The 19,163-nt window shown below is 35.7% G+C and overlaps 1 protein-coding gene across 15 annotated transcripts in view; it reads right to left on the minus strand.

Annotated features, from left to right (window-relative positions):
- PTPRD (protein tyrosine phosphatase receptor type D) overlaps window positions 1-18,681 on the minus strand; it is a 194,094-nt gene extending 175,413 nt beyond the window's left edge. For 13 of the 15 annotated variants that reach the window (XM_082694974.1, XM_082694973.1, XM_082694972.1 and 10 more), the window contains exons 1-6: window positions 18,498-18,681; window positions 16,497-16,514; window positions 14,785-14,895; window positions 13,364-13,375; window positions 11,083-11,352; window positions 7,509-8,090 (exon numbers count right to left, since the gene is read on the minus strand). In XM_082694974.1, coding sequence (XP_082551100.1) covers window positions 7,509-8,090; window positions 11,083-11,352; window positions 13,364-13,375; window positions 14,785-14,895; window positions 16,497-16,514; window positions 18,498-18,651 — 1,147 coding nt within the window. In that variant the 5' untranslated portion in view covers window positions 18,652-18,681. The remainder of the gene's footprint in view (window positions 1-7,508; window positions 8,091-11,082; window positions 11,353-13,363; window positions 13,376-14,784; window positions 14,896-16,496; window positions 16,515-18,497) is intronic. The other 2 variants (XM_082694980.1, XM_082694978.1) reach the window with 2 other exon arrangements.
- Between the last annotated feature and the right edge of the window lie 482 nt (window positions 18,682-19,163).

Genomic DNA, 19,163 nt, shown 5'->3' on the forward strand with positions numbered 1-19,163 from the left:
TGAGTGGCTCAATCTGTTAAGTGTCTGCCTTTGGATCAGATCATGATCCCAGGTTCCTGGGATCAAGTCCTCCATCTGCTCCCTGCTCAGTGAGGAGCCTCCTTCTCTGTCTGCCCCTCCCTCCCTGCTCCTGCTCACTCTCTCTCTCAAATAAATAAAATCTTAGAAAGAAAGAAAGAAAGAAAGAAAGAAAGAAAGAAAGAAAGAAAGAAAGAAAGAAAGAAAGTGTCCAAAGGTATCAGGCAGATCACTTAGAGAGCATGGAAACCAGGTGGGGTCTGGGATCAATGGGAAAGTGCCTGGCACACCTGAAGGCATTGATAGTTTTCAGCACCAAATGATTGCAGCTTTGTGCAGTGCTGGTCCAAGTTCGCCTAAACTTCTGATTTTTCAACAGAAGTTGACAGTGGATCCTGTCTGGAGTCACAGCTGAACCAGAGGGGAATTTTCTTTTGGTTCAAGCACCTTGGTGATTTTAAGATTTTATTAATCTTCGAGCACGTGCACGCGATGGAGAGCACAGGTCAGCAGCATGGTGGGGGCCGGGCAGAGGAAGATGCCTTGCTGAGCAGGGAGCCCAACTCAGGGCTCCATCCCAGGCCCCAGGGTATCATGACCTGAGCCCAAGGCAGATGCTTAACCTACCAAGCTACCCAAGAGCTCCTTCGTGATATTTTTATTCAGCTCCTAGCACAGTGATGAATTTAAACCCAACCGTAGTTTGAGGATACCTCCAGAGATGCTTATCTTTGAAGGCGGGGGAAAAAAGTCTACACAAGGTGTTTTCTGTTTGAAAGGTTGGAATTTTTTCTTCTTTATAGAAAAAAAAAGAAGAAGAAGAAGTTGACAGTGAATCTTCTAGGTAAAATCTTTCAATTTTTAACCATTGGAAATTAATTGAATTAATTTAAATTAATTGAAAAACAGGATAGGGGGCAAATTATGTCTACTGGCAAAATCCAGCAAATGGATCAGTGTTTTAAAAGACTTTTTTATTATATCAGGCTCTATGTTCATAAACACCTTAAAGTGCCACCACTTAGATCTCACTGGGAATTGAAGATTCACTTAGAGTTGCTTCCTCAAAGTCATTTAGCCATGTTGAAATAACCAGAATAAAACTGAGGCATCAAAGTAAAGGAAAAAAGCTATGAAACTAATGGATTTAGTTTTATATTCCTCAAACATAGTAGTCTTAATGATAATATATGTATATGAAGAAGCACTTCAGGGGGCTCCAAACGGTCTTATTTCTTTGTACTTTATTATTTACTTCTACTTATTTCTCTGTACTATTTGGAAACACAGAGAGTACTTCATGTTCGGTCAGTTATGGTGGCTTTAGATTCTATCTCCAAATGTTCTTACAGTCTTTACAACTCAAAGTTATTGTCATTCTTTCATCTTCATTTCTTGTTTGTCTGTGTCTATTTTACTATTAAGAACTTTTCTGTGTTGCAGCATTTTCCTCATCAATTAACTGAACATAAATTTTATAGGAAAGTCTGAGATTCTGGAAACTCAAGGAAAAAATTAAAAAGGCCCATCCAGAAACTTCAGTGCAATCGTTCTACATTAGCAAGGGAGATGTGATATTATTGACCATAAGCCAAATTTAGAATTTAGATGTGGACAGAGGAAAGGGAGGTAGAACTTACAATTTTTCCTTAAACCTATATTCAAGAAATGTTTGTATTCTGTCAAGTGGTATCAAGATTGTACTCTTCTTGATTATTTAATGTCCACAAGAAAATATAAAATGAACTATCAAGTCTCCCAAACAAGATTATAATCCCATTGGTGAATGTAAAGTATTTGAGTAGTACTGCTATTATATTCCATATAAATATCTGAAGGCCACTCAAATAAAGAATGAAGAATGAAAGAGAGATGAAGAATATCTGTATGTCATCTGAAATGCTGATAATATTAGAAGAAATCAATATTTAAGTAAAATTAAGTAAATATCTCTAAGGAGAAAAGGGTTATCATGTAGTAAGTAGATAGCCAACAATTTCACTTAGCCATATTATAAATATGAACTATTATCAGAGAAAGTTAAGTCATTATTGCTAAAATGCTTAGTATTTTAATAAGGTACACATTTGAAAATGTACCTAGCATGTTGATAAATAACAACAATAATAAAAGCAATGGCCAGAGTTATAAAGGTAGTAAAACAAAGCAAAATTCAAAACAAGGAGTCTGATTTATAAGTGCTAAAAATATATCATTGATAAAATAAGTACTTAATAGGCAAACACCTGCACACATTTTATTCTCAATTGTCATTAAATTATCAGTGTGAAAAGTTAAATTTACATCTAGAGTTCCTTTACTCAAACTTCTTTTAGCTCCTTTGCTAAAACTATTTTAAGAATGCATTTAAATTGGACTCAGAAGCTAGGAAGTTGGAAATTAGTCTTTTTCTAATTCACTTATTTAGACCTGTTGACATATACTAATGAAATGATTTAGTAAGTTCTGGAAACCTAAAATGTCATGTCTTTAAATATCATAGTTTTCTTTTTGTTTGTTTGTTATCTCCCCCCCACCCTCCGGCAATGCTCAGCATTTGGAGTAGAATCAGCTTCTTCAAAAAGTTTAAGGTCGGTACTACTCAGTATTTATTTAGTAAACAGACATAACTATTTTCCTTCTAAAAGCCTATACTAGTAAAGTATACACATAGAAAAAAAAAAAAAAAAAGAAATCAGTAGACTTTACCCAAGAATCTATTAAATGGGCAGAAAAATTAGAGGTTTTCTAAAGAAAGAAAAAAGAAAGACAGGATTCAACAGATTTATAATGGCTTCAATTAGCATGAGCATCAGGCAACATTTTAGGGCGTTAGGTTTTAGATGTAATTTACTACATCCTGTATCACAGTTTTATTTGTACTTATTTTATACAATACAGTTACCATATATTCCTATTATAATAATCTATATAATAAAAATGTACAAAAAGGCATCCTTTCAAAATGTGTATTCTAATAGTAGATATCTTTTTCTAGCACAATATAAATTCTTCCTTTGACAAGGACCATATACTGCATTCTCCATATTTTTAAGGTAAACTAGTGGCAAGCGACCACACTGCCAAGAGTTAAAGCTATGGAAAAATTGGAAGATTAACCCATGTTTCTAGAAAATAATTAATTCAGAGTCCAATTTTAAACAAAAATAGGACTATTGTTGCCAGTGAATTAAAGATTAAAAAAATGAACATCTTTTAGATATAGAAGACATAGACATTTATATCTTTGTATCTATGAAATTAAAATATACTTGACAAACTTATACATCTTAGTGAATTTTCATAGGCTTGGAAAGATAAAATTGTAGTAAAAATAATTATATCCTCAAATTTTCTATAGACCCTCTAAAAGAATATTCCACAATGATTTTATGTTTTTCCCTAGCTATGATCTTAAGAAATATTTAGTCAGCAAGGAAAAAAAAAAAGGAGAAGCTCAGCATTAATTATATTAGAACTAATATCATTGTATTTGGCAGGTGTCCACTAACATCAAATGGCCTTTGTTAATTAAAGCTAGGGAACAGATCAAATCATTGTGCTATTTTGGAAGGTTTTCTTAGCCTATTGATCTTGGCAGGCACAAGTCATTATGTCATTATATATCTTCTCAATCAATGGGTATTAAAAGTACAACTATTAAACAAGGCTCTTGGAAATAATGTAAAAATACTCAGAGATTGGGAACAACTCTTCTAATGCATCGGTGACCCACTTATCCAGATTTTTCCAATTTCAGAGTCCCTGGATCACATTACTCAATTGTATCTATTGTAGCACTGTCTTAAGTAAGTTATGGGTTATGACTTATGTCATATTATGTCCTTGGTGATAGAGAAAACCAAATATGTACTATTTAACATCAGTTCTATATCTTTAAATAAACTGTGGCAAAAGGCATTATTGTCTGTCTTCTCTGTTCTGAATATAAAGATTCTCATGATTCTCAAGGCTTCTTACATTTTAGGTGAATTTGTTTCCAGGAAGTATCTGGTATCTAAGATACCTAAATCTTCCTGATATCAGGGGGAAAAAAAGTTATAAAACATTATGGATTCTTATGTTTAAATCTGTGGTTTGAAAACTTAGAACCAAATTTACCAATCAAGTATAATAACCTATGAAAAGAGGCATTCCTTTCTCTACTTTCAGATAAACCTTTTTTTTTTTTTAATATCTAAATAGTTTAAAGTACTTTTGTACTAGGATAATATAACAGCTACCTCAAATATTTTAGAAGTAAATTATATATAATTCTTTAATAAAGATATGAATAAATGAATGACTGTGTTTACTCTGTTTATTGAGCACCTGGTAGGCACAAAAATCTAGCAGACACTGAAACTATCACAAAAACAAATTATTAATTTAAAAATAATAATGCTTTAAAGTAGCTAGGGTGCCTGGATTTAAATTCTGCTTTCCCACTTACCAACATTATGACCACACAAAACAAGTTCCTGAATCTTCTTCAATTCTCAATTTACTCATTGGCAAATGGGGTAATTCCATATCTACCAAACTGGGTAGCAATATTAGTACATGCAACACTCACAGTACCAGTATATGTAGCTGTTTTTATTATGATGATGATTATATAGTACTTACTAAGTTATAAACTATTTCTATCCATTACCTAATCTATCACCCTGCAATGGATTGAAGTGTATTCCACAAAATTTTATATGTTAAATTCCTAACCCTCAGAATGTGACCTGATTTGGAAATAAGATTTTTGCAGATGTAATTATTTAAGATGAGGTCACTTGGTTGGGCCCTCATCCATTATGACTGGAATCCTTATGAAAAGGGTAAATTGAGACAAAAAGCCACACACAGAGAGAGAACACAATGTGACAATAAGGCAGAGATCAGGGTGATGCCTCTCCAAGCAAGGAACAGCCAAGATTGCTAGCAAACCAACAGAAGCTAAGAGAGAAGCCCAGAAGCTGCCCTGAGAAAGAACAAGTTCCATGCACCATGATCTCAGACTTCTGGCCATTGGAAGGGAGAGACAGTAAAATTAAAGTTGTTCAAGCCACCCAGTCTGTGGTATTTTGTTACAGGAGCCCTAGAAACCAAATACTACCTCTAAACTCTATAAGGTGGTTATTATTTTTGATGGTAAGAAAACTAAAGCTCAGAGAAGTGAAGAAAATTGTCCAGGGTTATAGAGCTAAAAATGGTATACTGGATATAAACTCTGGTTATATTACTCTGAAACTAGGCATTTTTTAAAAATCACCACTGAGGGACACCTGGGTGACTCAGTCAGTTAAACATCTGACTAGTGATTTCAGTTCAGGTCATGATCTCATGGGTGGTAGGACAGCCCTATATCTGGGCTCCATAGTCAGCAGGGAGTCTGAGTTTCTCTCCCTCTGCCCCTCCTTGCAATTCTCTCTCTCTCTCTCAAATAAATAAATAGATCTTAAAAAACTATATCACCATAGGGACACCTGGGTAGCTGAGTTGGTTAAGCTGCTGCCTTCGGCTCAGGTCATGATCCCAGCGTCCTGGGATCGAGTCCCACATTGGGCTCCTTGCTCAGCGGGAGCCTGCTTCTCCGTCTGCCTCCGCCTGCCACTCTGTCTGCCTGTGCTCACTCTGACAAATAAATAAATAAAATCTTAAAAAAAAAAAAGTGCTTTAAAAAAAAAAAACTATATCACCACTGAAAAATTAGAAGAACTGAAAGCGGAACACAAGTATATGTTCTTTGTATATACTTTCTTTTAACTTTAAATGGTTAGGAATCTGCTAAAATAGTGTAATAAAAAATAATGTCATAATAGTTGACCAGTTTTAGTCAAGAAGAAGAACAGGAGGACAAGATGCTCAGATTTCTATACTTTCTAATACAAGATATATGGAAAAGTTAATTACAGTGTTTTCCCATGTATTAATATAGCAAATAAGTACAGAAGAAATAAAAAACTCAAGTAGGGAAAATATATGGATGTTTTTTAGTATAATTGTGGCAAGGTATATATATATATTACAGCTATCTTTCATATTATTAGAGAAAATAATATATCCATGAACAAATAGCAGGAACACAATAACAGTATAAACATAAAACAAAGTGAAGCAGACTGTAAATATATTCTGAGATCTCCAGTAGCTAGAGAAAATAGGTAAACACTCTCAGTGGCATGATTCATAAAGAATAAAATATGAAAACAAGTTAAACATAGGGTTAAACATAGGTTTATCTAGTCCTAACACATCAGAAAATTCATTCCCAAGATTACCAGTGAGTTACACTTAGAGATTATAGCTATGTCCAATAATATGGTTTTTTATTAATGTGTTTTTTATCTATATTCTCAGAACAAACCAATAGCATACCACCAAAACACTGAGTTTTTTTTTTTTAAGATTTTACTTATTAATTTATCAGAGAGAGAGTAAGTGCACAAGCAGAGGGAACAGCAGGTATAGGGAAAAGCAGGCTCTCCACTGAGCAAGCAGCCCAGTGTGGGACTTGATCGCAGGGCCCTGGGATCATGACCCAAGCCAAAGGCAGCCACTTAACTGACTGAGCCACACAGTCATCCCCAAAACACTGAGATTAACACAAGTTACAAGATGCCAACACCTCATAGGAGTTAAATTAATAGCTCACACATGTTCAAGAATAAACTTTACAAGAAAGTTGCTATGTCATTTCGTCAACCCAAGGCAAAATTGATCACTTTGAATCAAAGGCCAGAGAGGTCTCATATCCGCTTATGAAAACAGAATCACTAGAATGGCCAAGGGTTTCTCCATAAAATAGTGTGATATCTGCCTGAATGCCGATGAAAATGAGTCAACGAGACCTCAACATTTGATTTAGGATCTTGACTACTGTCTTTCTCCACCCATGAAACCATACAAAGAAAAAAATTCAAAAATCCATTAGGAGCATATATATATGCTCCTAATATATATATATGCCCCCAGTGGGTAGCTTCCTGGAAAATAGAAGACACTTAAATGTGTAAGTAAGTAAGTAAGGGAGCAAGGCTCCCTGACAGTTTTATTTTTAACTTTATCTTGAACCACCCAATCTTTCATAATGAAATAATGAAATAATTCATATTTCATAATGAAATGAAATAATTTTGTAGGGGTATTCTATCAGAGTCACTAGTATAAAGCAACATATTTCTATTCTCAAAATGCTGCATGGAGGGTCCATTCATCTATCTCATTCAGAAAAATCTTCAAATCACTTGGGTACAATTTTTTTAAAAAATGCATCCCTCTGCTTAAAAGTATTACTTTTAAGTATATAAAAGTAGTCTTTCAGGGGTCCATGCCTATCCCGCTCCAGATGCCTTCTCTTAACCTCATTTAGAAACTCTAAGTCTCAAAAATTAAAATTCATAGTTATCTTTGTCCTGTCTTTGTTTTCACCATTCACACCTCTTAGTGGCTACTCCTTCCCTACTGCTCTACTCCCCATCCACAAACAGACTTACCTCCTGTCTGAGTGATGACTTGTATGTCACTAGAAAGAGGACCATCTCCAATTGAGGTAAAAGCCAGAACTTTGACAGAATATGTTTTCTGGGGCACTAAGTTGCCAATAGTAGTGATTTGGCTGTCAGCTACATTATGCTTCATCCAGTTGTTGACATGCTGAGTGGGATCCATTGTATAATAAACTCTGTATCCTTGGATCTGTCCATTTGGTTCTTCAGGCTCCTTCCACTGTACCAAAATGGTGGTTGAACTTAACATCCGCGCCTGGACATCCCGTGGGGCACTGGATGGTGCTTGTTCTGAGGTTTGCGTTAGCACAGGCTCACTAGGAGGTCCCCGCCCAATGTTATTGACAGCAACAACCCTGAATTCATAATCCGAGTAGGGACTTAGTCCAGCCACACTGTAGCGTGTCGTTGCCACCCCATCAATTTCTTTGTAAGGTTCCTCAGAATTTTTAGGTTTATGTTGAATGATGTAGTAAGAGACAGGCTCAGGGTTCCCAGAGTCCCATGTCAACGTGATGCTTGTGGCTGTGCTCTCAGTCACTACAGGAGTTCCTGGAGGTTTGGGTAAGGCTGGGAGAAAAAAGGACAGTGAATATCTATCATCTTTAAGATATTACAAAGATCCATAAATTCTATATTGGAATGAGAATTATTTATCTACTGAAGATTTAATTAGATTAAATTATAACAAAAGATTGTTTTTTAAGTGGGTAGGCTGTACAGTAAGATGCATAGGGGGACAAATCCCATTTTGCCAAAAACACATTAGAGCCCTGTGATTTGAAGCTTGTGTTCAAATCCGCCAGTTATTAGCTATGTGATCCTGGATGCATGGCATAACCTCTCTTTGCTTTAGTTTTCACATGTGGAAAATGGGAATAAATATCAGTGGGTTGTATTGTACAGCTGGGTAACTGTATTTCATGAGTTTGCGGAGAAGATTAATGAGCTACTCCACTAATGTTCTCAGAATGTATCTAGCACCCTCAAAAAACATTAATTGCAATTATTATTATTACTATAACCAAGAGTTTGGCCAATTAGCTCCTTGCTTCAAGAAATACACAATACAACTAAATGCCAACACTGAAAAGAACACAATTTAGAATATATTAAATGGCTTTAAATCACTATGGAACAATAATACCAATATTGTTTTCCAGTTTTAAGACTAGATAATATTACTATAATTAAAAAATAATAATAATAATCTAGGGGCACCTGCGTGGTTCAGATGGTTAAGCATCTGTCTTTGGCTCAGATCATGATCCCCAGGTCCTGGGATCTAGCCCTGAGTTTGGTTCCCAGCTCAGAGGGGAGCCTGCTTCTTCCTCTCCCTCTGCCCTTCCCCCCACTCATGCTCTCACTCTCTCCCTTTCTCTCATTCTCTGTGTATCTAAAATGAATAAATAAAATCTTTAAAAAACCCAAAATAATCCAACCAAGAATTTTAAGGTAAAAAAGAATAAAATTTTAATTAATTTCAAATTCATGTTTTTAGTTAATTTTCAAAAATGTTATTAAACTATATTCACAAATTTTTAAAGTAGTTTACTATCATAATATTAGTCTATATTCAGTATCAGCAATACTTAAACTTGTACTCCCAGCTAACTTTTGAGAGAAAACCCAGAATGTAACACCCAAATGATCAGTACTTTTGTACCCTTTTTCCTTGACAGCATAAAGGCAAAAAGTATAGTAATCTCTGGAGTGACAGCTTTTCAAGAGTCAGAAACTTGTACTTGATTACAGATGTAACCCCAATACCTAGAATACTGCCTAGCAGTGTTAACTGAATAAATGCCTAATTGAGTGAATGAATCAGGATGCATTCTCCTCACTCTCTTCCACTTGCTATTTTTGTTTTGATTTACTTTTTGCCTACAGAATTCACCCTTACATTTATTTATTTTTGAGGTAGCGAGAGTAGAGAATGACAAGAGCCTGGAAAACAAAGATAAGAAGTTGAACAAGATATTAGTTCATGTGACTCCTGATTTTGAATTCTTGAAGGTCTTCCGTAAACCTTCAAATATTTGCAACTGAAATAGTTATTATAAGAAAGGTGATTCAATATTTGTATATTACTCTAAGAACTATAGAATGATAATATTTGGCCAAAGGATTTTACTGAAAATAATAATAAAAAGCCATTTGAACAAATGTTCAAATACTCTGGATTGGCATTTTTCAAAACAGTATATGATCCACATTTTCCTTAGATGTGTTTCTGAATTATTAAGGTAAGTAGAAATATTTCTTTTTTTTTTTTTTTTTAAGATTTTGTTTATTTATTTGACAGAGAGAAATCACAAGTAGATGGAGAGGCAGGAAGAGAGAGAGAGAGGGAAGCAGGCTCTCCGCTGAGCAGAGAGCCCGATGCGGGACTCGATCCCAGGACTCTGAGATTATGACCTGAGCCGAAGGCAGCGGCTTAACCCACTGAGCCACCCAGGCACCCAGTAGAAATATTTCTAATTAAATATGTGTATACTGATACTTAACACATTAGTTTTGCTGTCAAATTTATTGTACAGTATAGGTTTTGTGCCTATAATGTATGGATAAGTTTAAGAATGCTTAAAAGAGTTACCGATACTCAATACAACATTACTATTTTAAGTGACTAAATGGTGACAATGGCATGTACTTTTGTTCTTATGTCACATTATTGCTTTTTATATGGCATATATTTGATATACATGCTTGGTGGGGATATGACACCAATTACAATATGTGTGTTATATTTTTTAGGAGCATATGTCCTGGAAGGCAAAGATAAGTTGTTGTTCATTTTTTCAATAGTTTCAGACATTTGCAAGAACCTAAAGTCACCCTCAGCCTGTCCCTTTTTACAAAAGTGTTCTAGAATTCCATAAACACTGATAAAAACAATTTGTGAAATTTGTAACTTTGGTTAACTTTTTATGTTTTTATAGGATGATTTTATTTTTATTTTTTTCCACTTTATTTCTTCTCAGTGTTTTAGCATTCATTGTTTATGCCCCAACTTTGGTTACATTTAGTGTACTTAAAGAAAATAATATTTCTTGAGCACATCATGTATAGAAGATAAGAGATAAACTTAAAATATAATGCTACTTACATTTTGATTTTTAATGATAAGACCCATCAAAATTTTACAATATCTATTATTAGATCATGTTGATTTAACTTTCTCTTTTTCTTTTGTCTTCACAGATTTGAGAAATTTATGTGCATTTTTCTATCATGCACTCTCACCAGGGCTCTGGATTAATATGAAACCTGTTTGCGTCAGTTCTATCATAATGGTTGACAGTATCAACAGTTCTCATTTTGCCTGGTTAGTGCTTGGGCCTAGCTTATTGTTGAATATTTTGATGATTTTCATTACATAGGCTATCAGTCCTTTTAAGAATCTCCTTACCTATGTATGTGTAACTTAAATGATATCACAGATATTATTGGGATTTGATGAACTGATACATTTTAGAATTCCAGGGCTAGACTTTATAGAAACATTAGTCGGGAGACTTGAATGTACCTAAACCCTCAAAGCAAAAACCATTAAGCTTACCTTTGACAGTGATCTGTGCTATTGCTTCAATGACACCCAGTGTTGACATAGCAACACAGGTGTAATTTGCTGACTGTCTCACATCATTCAGTTCTAGTACATTTCTTCCTATTGGCATATCATCTTCGGGTGTCAGATCTTCTGCCCCCAACATCCACTTCACATAAGGCATTGGTGACCCCACGGCCACACAGGTGATATTAACACTTCCACCTGGCATGATTTCATGATTAGTAGGTGGGATAGAGAATCTTGGTGGGACACGGCGAACTGGAACAAAACACAAGGGAAAATGATAAAATAAAAGGCAAGATAAAGTGGCTTATTAAACATATGACATGCACTGTACAAACACAATTAAACAATTGAAACATATTGTGGATTTTCCAAAAACAAAACAAAGAAAAACTGTGGATAATACAGACCATACAAGTATGGTATGTGTACACAGAGAAAAAAGTATTTAGTTTAGGCATTGGTATCTTAGACACATTCATACAAAAGTTGATTCAGAACTACAAGGGCCCCACAAAAAACAAAAACAAAAACAAAACAACAACAACAACAAAAAACTATCTACAAACTAACAATACATAAACATCATGCATAAGATAAACACAAAAACATACACATGCATGCATATAGCAAAGGTCCTATGCATGTATGTATATGCAGAAAAGGGGGCTGGAAGGTCACCAGCAGATTTAAGTTGAGTATCAAAACCAACTTCAGTGCTGTGCACCTCCAGTTGATGTGAATGTATGTGTGGGACCACACTGTCACATCCCAACCCTGGAAAACATCATCTAGAGGACACAGAAAGTGCAATTTATTTGCTTTCAGACTCAGAGTAGAAGCAGCCTCAAGACCTCACACTAACACTGGAACAGGCACAGAAATATGCACACATATCAATTTATGCTCACAGAAGAAGAAACAAATCCAATGCCAGTAAGGATACTGGATTGGGTCATGCAAGGCATGCACAAGATGAAGTGTCAAGGCCCATGCTTAGGACAAGGGGAAAAACAGCTGGAATCCAAGACAACAATGACAAAAGAAGAAATAACAAGGTAACAGCATGAAACCTAAAGAGAGGAGATAAAGTACAGTGATTGAAACAGGGATTTAAGGGATGACAGGGCTCAAAGAAGGAATACATTAGATTAGGCTAGGTTGTCAAAGGTAAGGATTGCAAATTCAGGAAGGGAGCTGGTATTTCACATTCAAGATTCTACTCAGCTCAATCTAAGGTTGCTAAGGTAAAACGACATAGATGATGGTTACAAAATTGAGTAAGAGGCTTTTTATGCCTACATTCACATGGTAGGACACTGGGTTTAAAACATACAATGAAACAGAACATTGAGAGAAGAGGTCATATTAAAGCAATACAACACAGAAAATATTACCAAGCAATTAGAGTTCAGTGTTCCTGCTTCAGATAATCTGCATGTTTATATGTGCTTAAGTACATGTGTCTTGGACAAGGAGAGGGCAAGAGACAAATGGGCTTCATCTTGGGCTCTTATTGGCAAAACATTACACCAAGAGTATTTTAGATCAAGAGGTAATCATTAGGAACATACCTTAAATATGGATAATACAGTGATTTTTTAAAATTATAGATAAGTTAATAAACAAACAACCTCATAACCCCAAGAAAATGATATGTAAATAATTCTGTCTGTAAACTTTTTGTCTGTCGTTAAGTTGGAGATAAACTTCTGTTGATTCGAGAGGGCTCGCTGTGATGGCCTCACGGGTGAATGACAGGCAGAGAAGAAAGAGTTAAGCATGCCTCCTGCAGCCAATTCACAGGTTACACAAAGCAAGCAGGAGCCACTGGAGACTCTCAGGTGTCAAAAAACATATCCAGAAAATAGAGGAGAGTTTAGTCTTCATGCTTGGGATTAGAGGAACAACTACAAAAAGTCATTCTATGGGCAGCAGGCATCCTTGTACGACAAAAATTAAGGTGAGGCAGGAGACGGGAAGAGTGGGGCAGGAAAGAAAGCAGGAACACTGACTGCGCTCATGGGACCTGAGAGAGTTAAGTGTTACCGGTTACCATGCACCCAGGTACATTCTCGCCCATCATGCACCACGGTTAGATACCGCCAGCAAGCACCAGAAGCCATGGCAAAGGGCATTCTCCGCTAAAACATACCATTAACCAAAAGAAGACCACAATGCAGCTACATTCATTTCATTTGTATTCTTTGTTATTGGTTTAATTAAGAGTTTTGTAAGGTGGGTAAAAAGTAAAAAACACACCAACCTTCTCGCAGCTCTGAGGGATGTAGGGGGTTTGATGCAGAACACAATGAAATGAGGAAAGGAGAAAAACAAGGGAAACACAGAGAGAGTAAAAAGGCCATATCAAGGCTTTCAACTGCTACTTGAACATCTTTACTTGCTCTAGTTAACCCTTCCTACCTCAGCTGAAAACGTTAGCAACACCTCATGGACTAATACGGTATTAGAAACAATAGCTAGCATCATTTTGAAATTTTTCCATTTAAGAAGGTTCACATGCCTCATGCAGCAAAGGAGGTCACCATTGTGAGAAAAAGGTTCAAGGGGCTTTCAAGGAATTTGGAGAAGAAATGGTTTTCTTCATATTCTCCCACCCCAGACTCCAGAGAAAGATAGGAGAGGAAAACATCCCCACAGAAACAATATTACCTCAAACGAAAATTTCAAAATCAAGCTAGATATTTTCCTAAGGAAACCCATCTTAAAGTAACTTAAAGCCTTCACAGTCTTTAATTCCCACCCCCACCCAGCCTTTTGTGGTTATTCACAGACACGTAGACCAGGAATAAGAGCATTTCCACTGGACAAAAAGCTATAGGAACCTGATTTGGAAAACTCTGGGGAAGAAGAAATACTTCTTTCTAATTGAAATGAAAGGTACAGACATTCATAAGCTCAAAATGTAACCATTTATATTACTTTATGAGAAAATATGAATGTATCTTCATAAGTCATTCTTGTCCCAAGGATAACTAACATTATTTGTTAAAAATACAATCAGAGTTCCAGGGCAATGGAAAATTAAACTTTTCAGAATATTAATAACTTTTTAAAAATGTGTGAAAATATATGCACAGACATATACACATACATAATATCACCTATTCATTAATTTTAAGAAGTATTAAAAAAGGAATTACAATTGTGCTATTTTCATAGAGCACCTTTTCTTTTTGTGTGTTTTTTGTTTTTAAGTTAGCAGCTTTATCCTTATAGCTCTGCAGCAGAGGTCTTGAAGACATAAACACCTTTATGCTTGGAGTTGCACAGAAAACTGATTAGTAACACACCAAGCAATTATTTCAGAGTTTGATAAGGAAACAGAAGAGAAACAGCAACAGAAAAAAGAAGGAAAAGAAGAAAACTTCAAACAAATGCCACGCATAGATCAATCAATGCAGTCAAAGTAAATCGAGATGTAAAAATGCAAATATACTTACAAACTGCAAGCCTCAGGATAGGTTTTACTCAAAAGCTGTCATTTTTTTTTTTTAACAATAGGGTCAAGATCTTCAATTCTCTATTTGCTAAAATGCTTCCACTACTGTAATTATTTAGTGTATCAGCTTGATACCTACTGACACAACAACACACATTTCATGGGTCTCTCAACTCCCCCTGAACCTTAAAGAAGAGGCGATGCCAGGGTGATGCCGTTCCTACCTCTGACATATAAATTGGCAGGGGCAGAATAGCGAGTGCCCGCGCTGTTGGTGGCAACACACTCATATTTTCCTTGGTCAGATTCTTCGCTCTGTTCGATCTGAAGGGCGCCTGTATGGATATAAAATATAGTGCCAAAGAGATGGTCAGAGAAGGCTTTCTCAGTGCAGAAAGCTAAACCTCTTAACAATATGAAAAGCCCTGCAAAGCGAAGGTCCGCTCAGCGCCGTTTCAATCTCTTGCTAAGGTGCACAGACAGAAAATGATGCGATGAGAGAAACATATAGAGATTATTTTTTTTTTTACATCATCAATGCTAGCATAAGAAAACAATTATCTCTTTTCCCGAGCAAGACTTCTAGTCATAATTAATACTCTCATTTCCTAGACTAATAAAATGAAGATGGGTGAGACTGCTTCAAGGAAGTATGGCTTTTAAATCAAACAAAAGATTAATTTTTGGTTTTGTTTTGTTTTGTTCCATTTTGGTACCAAAAGTGGCGCAAAAGATAGGTACGCTCAAAAAAAACCAGGCCGGGTTTTCAAGAAAGTCTTCTGCTGAAGAAAGGCAAAAATACGCAGCAAGTACAAAAAGGCTGCACAAAGCAAAAAATTAAAATTAGTCATTATATATTATGAAAATATTACTTAAAGAAACAAAACTCCCTTAAGACATGCAGATTTTGAAGAAAAGAAAGACAGTTTGCCACGACTTACAATCATTATTACATTTGCTGAAAAACAAAGAGCAGTTGAATTAGAGGGTTTTAAAAAAAGTTAAAAAGCACGGCCTATGCCAGCGAGGAAGAGCCAACCAACCACTGCTTGAGGACCTCGAGACGGATCCCCTAAGACACCCATCAAAATCCACCAGTGGGATTAGCAGTGTGGTGTCACAAAGCCCCAAGAAAAATACAAAACAAGAATTCTAAAAGAAATGAACACTGAGTCAAAGTATGAAAAACCAGCAATATCACATACCACCAAGAATACTGAGCACCTTTTGTTTCCATAGCCTGAAGGACAGAAGATCCAAAAATCCAGAGGCGATTAATCCAAGAAAAAAAGAAGTGGGGGAAAAAAGCATTGCTGTCAGGTTGTAGGCGAGTGGGATCAGGTGGAAAGGGGAGTCATTCTTTGACTTTTAAGACAGTAAGAGAAAAAAGAATTGAAGAACAAAAGCAAAAACCTTTTGAAAGATAAAGACAAAAAGCAGATGTTCCAGGCTGTCTTCTGCATGTCTGCCACTGTTCTCCAGACCATCTTGGCTTTGGTCCAGAACAAGAACAGCTAAGGAAGAAAAAAAATGATCTTTTTTTTTCTCCGGTTGGACAAAAAAAAAGGAAAAAGAAGAAAAAAAAAAGAAAAAAAGGAAAAAGGAAGAAGAAGAAAAGGAAAAAAAGAGGGACAGATGGTACGCTGTGACTGGTCTATGGTCTAGAGACCTGGATATGCTTTCTTTGAAGCATATCACAACTTAAATAATCATTTCCATAAAGAAAGAAATGAACAAAACAAAGAGAAAAGGAAAAGAAAAGGAAAACTCACAATATGAGAGTCACTGATCATAACCAAACAGTACAAAGGGAAAAAAAATAAAGTTGATGCACATATTATTGGAATGATGTTGAAAACAGGACAAAGATGGGAGTGATGAGAGGACAGAAAGAATGAGCAAGATCATTCTGTGAACGTTAGTTCAGCACTCTTACCTCTTATTGGTGTACCACCTGGGTGGATAATATGAATGCAAATAAGATTAGAAAGAAGAAGCATTAGTACGAGAAGGAGGAGGCTAGGGCTGGGGAGAAGAATTAAATTAGATTTACAGAATTAAATAAGGTCTTAAAAGAAACTTGAATTACTATACTGGTAAAACAGGAATCTATTAGATCGTATTATTAGATTATAAAAAGCAAGTTGCATTATACCACAGAGGGCAAAGACCACAATAGGCATTGTTGCCTTTCTCAGAGAAGCAACTGAGTTCTCAGGTCTGGGGTCGTATCGGGTTAGAATTATATCTATATGCCTCATAGTCTTAAAAAAATAAATAAAAACTAAACAATACTTTTTAAAGACATAGTTTAGGAAAAATACTGGCTAATCTATTTAAGTATATATATAGATACTCATATATATATACTGTTATAGGAAAGACTAATGACTAACTAGAAACAAACACTGTTGGTTGAATATCTTATGCTTCTCACTATGCTACATTTATGTGATACGACTTGTGTACTATTTTATTTTTCTAGACAGTGTTCTTACAATAACAGTTCTGTGGATGTGTGCGTGTGCGCGCCACTACCGAGATCTGGTGTCTACACTGACAGTTAGTAAAATGCATGCCATGCATTTTATTAATAATAATAAAAATAATAATAATAATATTCTGGATATGGAAATTAGTGGGGGTGAAGTGCGCTTCAGAACTAAGCACTTACCAATAGATTCTGGAGATTTAAATACGGAGAGAAGAAAGACAGCATAAAAATATTATTATATTCCTTATAATTTGGTACAAATTTTTCAGAGTTAAAGCTTTATATACTAAATCATCTATGTTACAGGTGAATAATTAATTCTTTATTTACAATAACAGAATGCTAATCTATACAATTCTGCTGACAACAAGCAAAAGAGGCAGTTAACAAGACGCTTTAACATCACAGGACAGGTCAAAAGCTGAGAATTCTGGGAAGACAGGCAGTTAAGTTCAACAACTTAGAATTCCATATCAATATTATTCCCAACGTCAAAGTAAACAGCTCATTACTACATGTCCCAGGGAGATCACCTAGGGACAGGCTCTAAAATTTAAGAAATTTAGAATTATCTCTATTTTTTAATCTAAAGAGAGCAAAGGAATGAACTTGGGATGGGGATGGGAAAGGGACAATAGGGCAGCAGGGAGAGAGAGAAGGAAGCGGCAAGGGCTGGAGTCTACACCAAAAGCAGACTTCTGTAGATCCAGTCACTGGAGGGTTCAAAACTCTTTAGTGTGGGCGCACACTACTGTGGCTTATGTGTAGAAAATGCTCACTCACAATAATATAATAATAAAGTTAATAAAAATCCCCTCCTTTCATTGGTACTTGGTAAAGGACTTTTGCAAAATACATCTGGTTACTCAGGAGATAACATTTCTGTGGTTTATGTATTAGTGAAAAGAAAGCAGATGTGACCAAACTTACTAAACTTTGGTACTCTGATGAGTTCAAATGCAGAAAAGACAGAGAAAACACACTTTAGTAAAACTGAATCATTTTAGTGTTTAATATGAATCTTTTGGCTTTTAATGGATACAACCATTGGAGCTCCTTGCAAGATCTGAATGAAGTCCAATGTTGAAATTTTTTTTTCAAAAGAAAACAGAGAAAGAAGAAAGAAAGAGGAGAAAATGGATCCATCAAATACTGCAGAAAAGCAGTAAATTAAAAATTATTAAAAATACAGTCACAGCAGTGAGCAATGTGGATTAAACAGAAGCTGCAAAACAGAGAGAGAAAGACAAACTCTGAAACAGGCTATGACATCACAAACATGGACAACACATTAAATAACAAGAGAAAGAGAAGAGGGAGAAAAATCAATACCTAAAAATTAAAATAAAATAAAATTAAAATTAAAATAAAGAGAGAGAAAGCTAAAAAAAAAAAAAAAAAATTCTCTAATAAGAGTTAGTGGAAACAGTAACAAGACCCTACCTGATCGTAACTGCTTAATTCGGCCATTGTTGTTGCTTGTGTCGACAGGTAAGAAATCTTTAAACCAAGTTATTTCTGGATCCGGATTCCCACTGGCTGCGCAAAGCATGGTGGCAGTGCGTGTACGCTCAACCACCTTCAACTGTGGGCCCATGTCAATGGTAGGGAAGCCCCTGGGGATTTGATCCTCTGCAAGACAAAAGGTGATACCAACATTATGTTAACAAGTCAGAGGGCCAAGATTCAAGAGCTATTGTCCATTCATCTTTCCCCTTACCTTACTCAGCATTCGAGAAGCTAATACAAATTGGACAACATTGCATTATCAGATTAGGACACAGTCACAATGTTGCTCATGGCCAGAAGAATACACCCTCCGCATATGAGACCAATAACCTAACAAAGAACTAAGATAGATGTGCTAAAGTGCATAATAGAATAAAAAAAAAAAATGCATCTAGTTCTCGGCATGATGGAGAGAAAAGAAATTACAGATGTATGCCTGAGGTCAGTGAGTACCAGAAGAGCTCTGAAATGGGCCTTTAAGAACAAAAGGAAGTATATTCCTCACATTAAGAGAGTATTTTCCTCTATTCCAAAGGCTTATAACATTTTCAGTCACTAAGGGTTAAAATTCCTAAATTTTGAATCCTCAGCTCATCCAAA

Source organism: Mustela nivalis (genome assembly GCF_964662115.1).
Source record: "Mustela nivalis genome assembly, chromosome: 13".
Classification (NCBI taxonomy): domain Eukaryota; kingdom Metazoa; phylum Chordata; class Mammalia; order Carnivora; family Mustelidae; genus Mustela; species Mustela nivalis.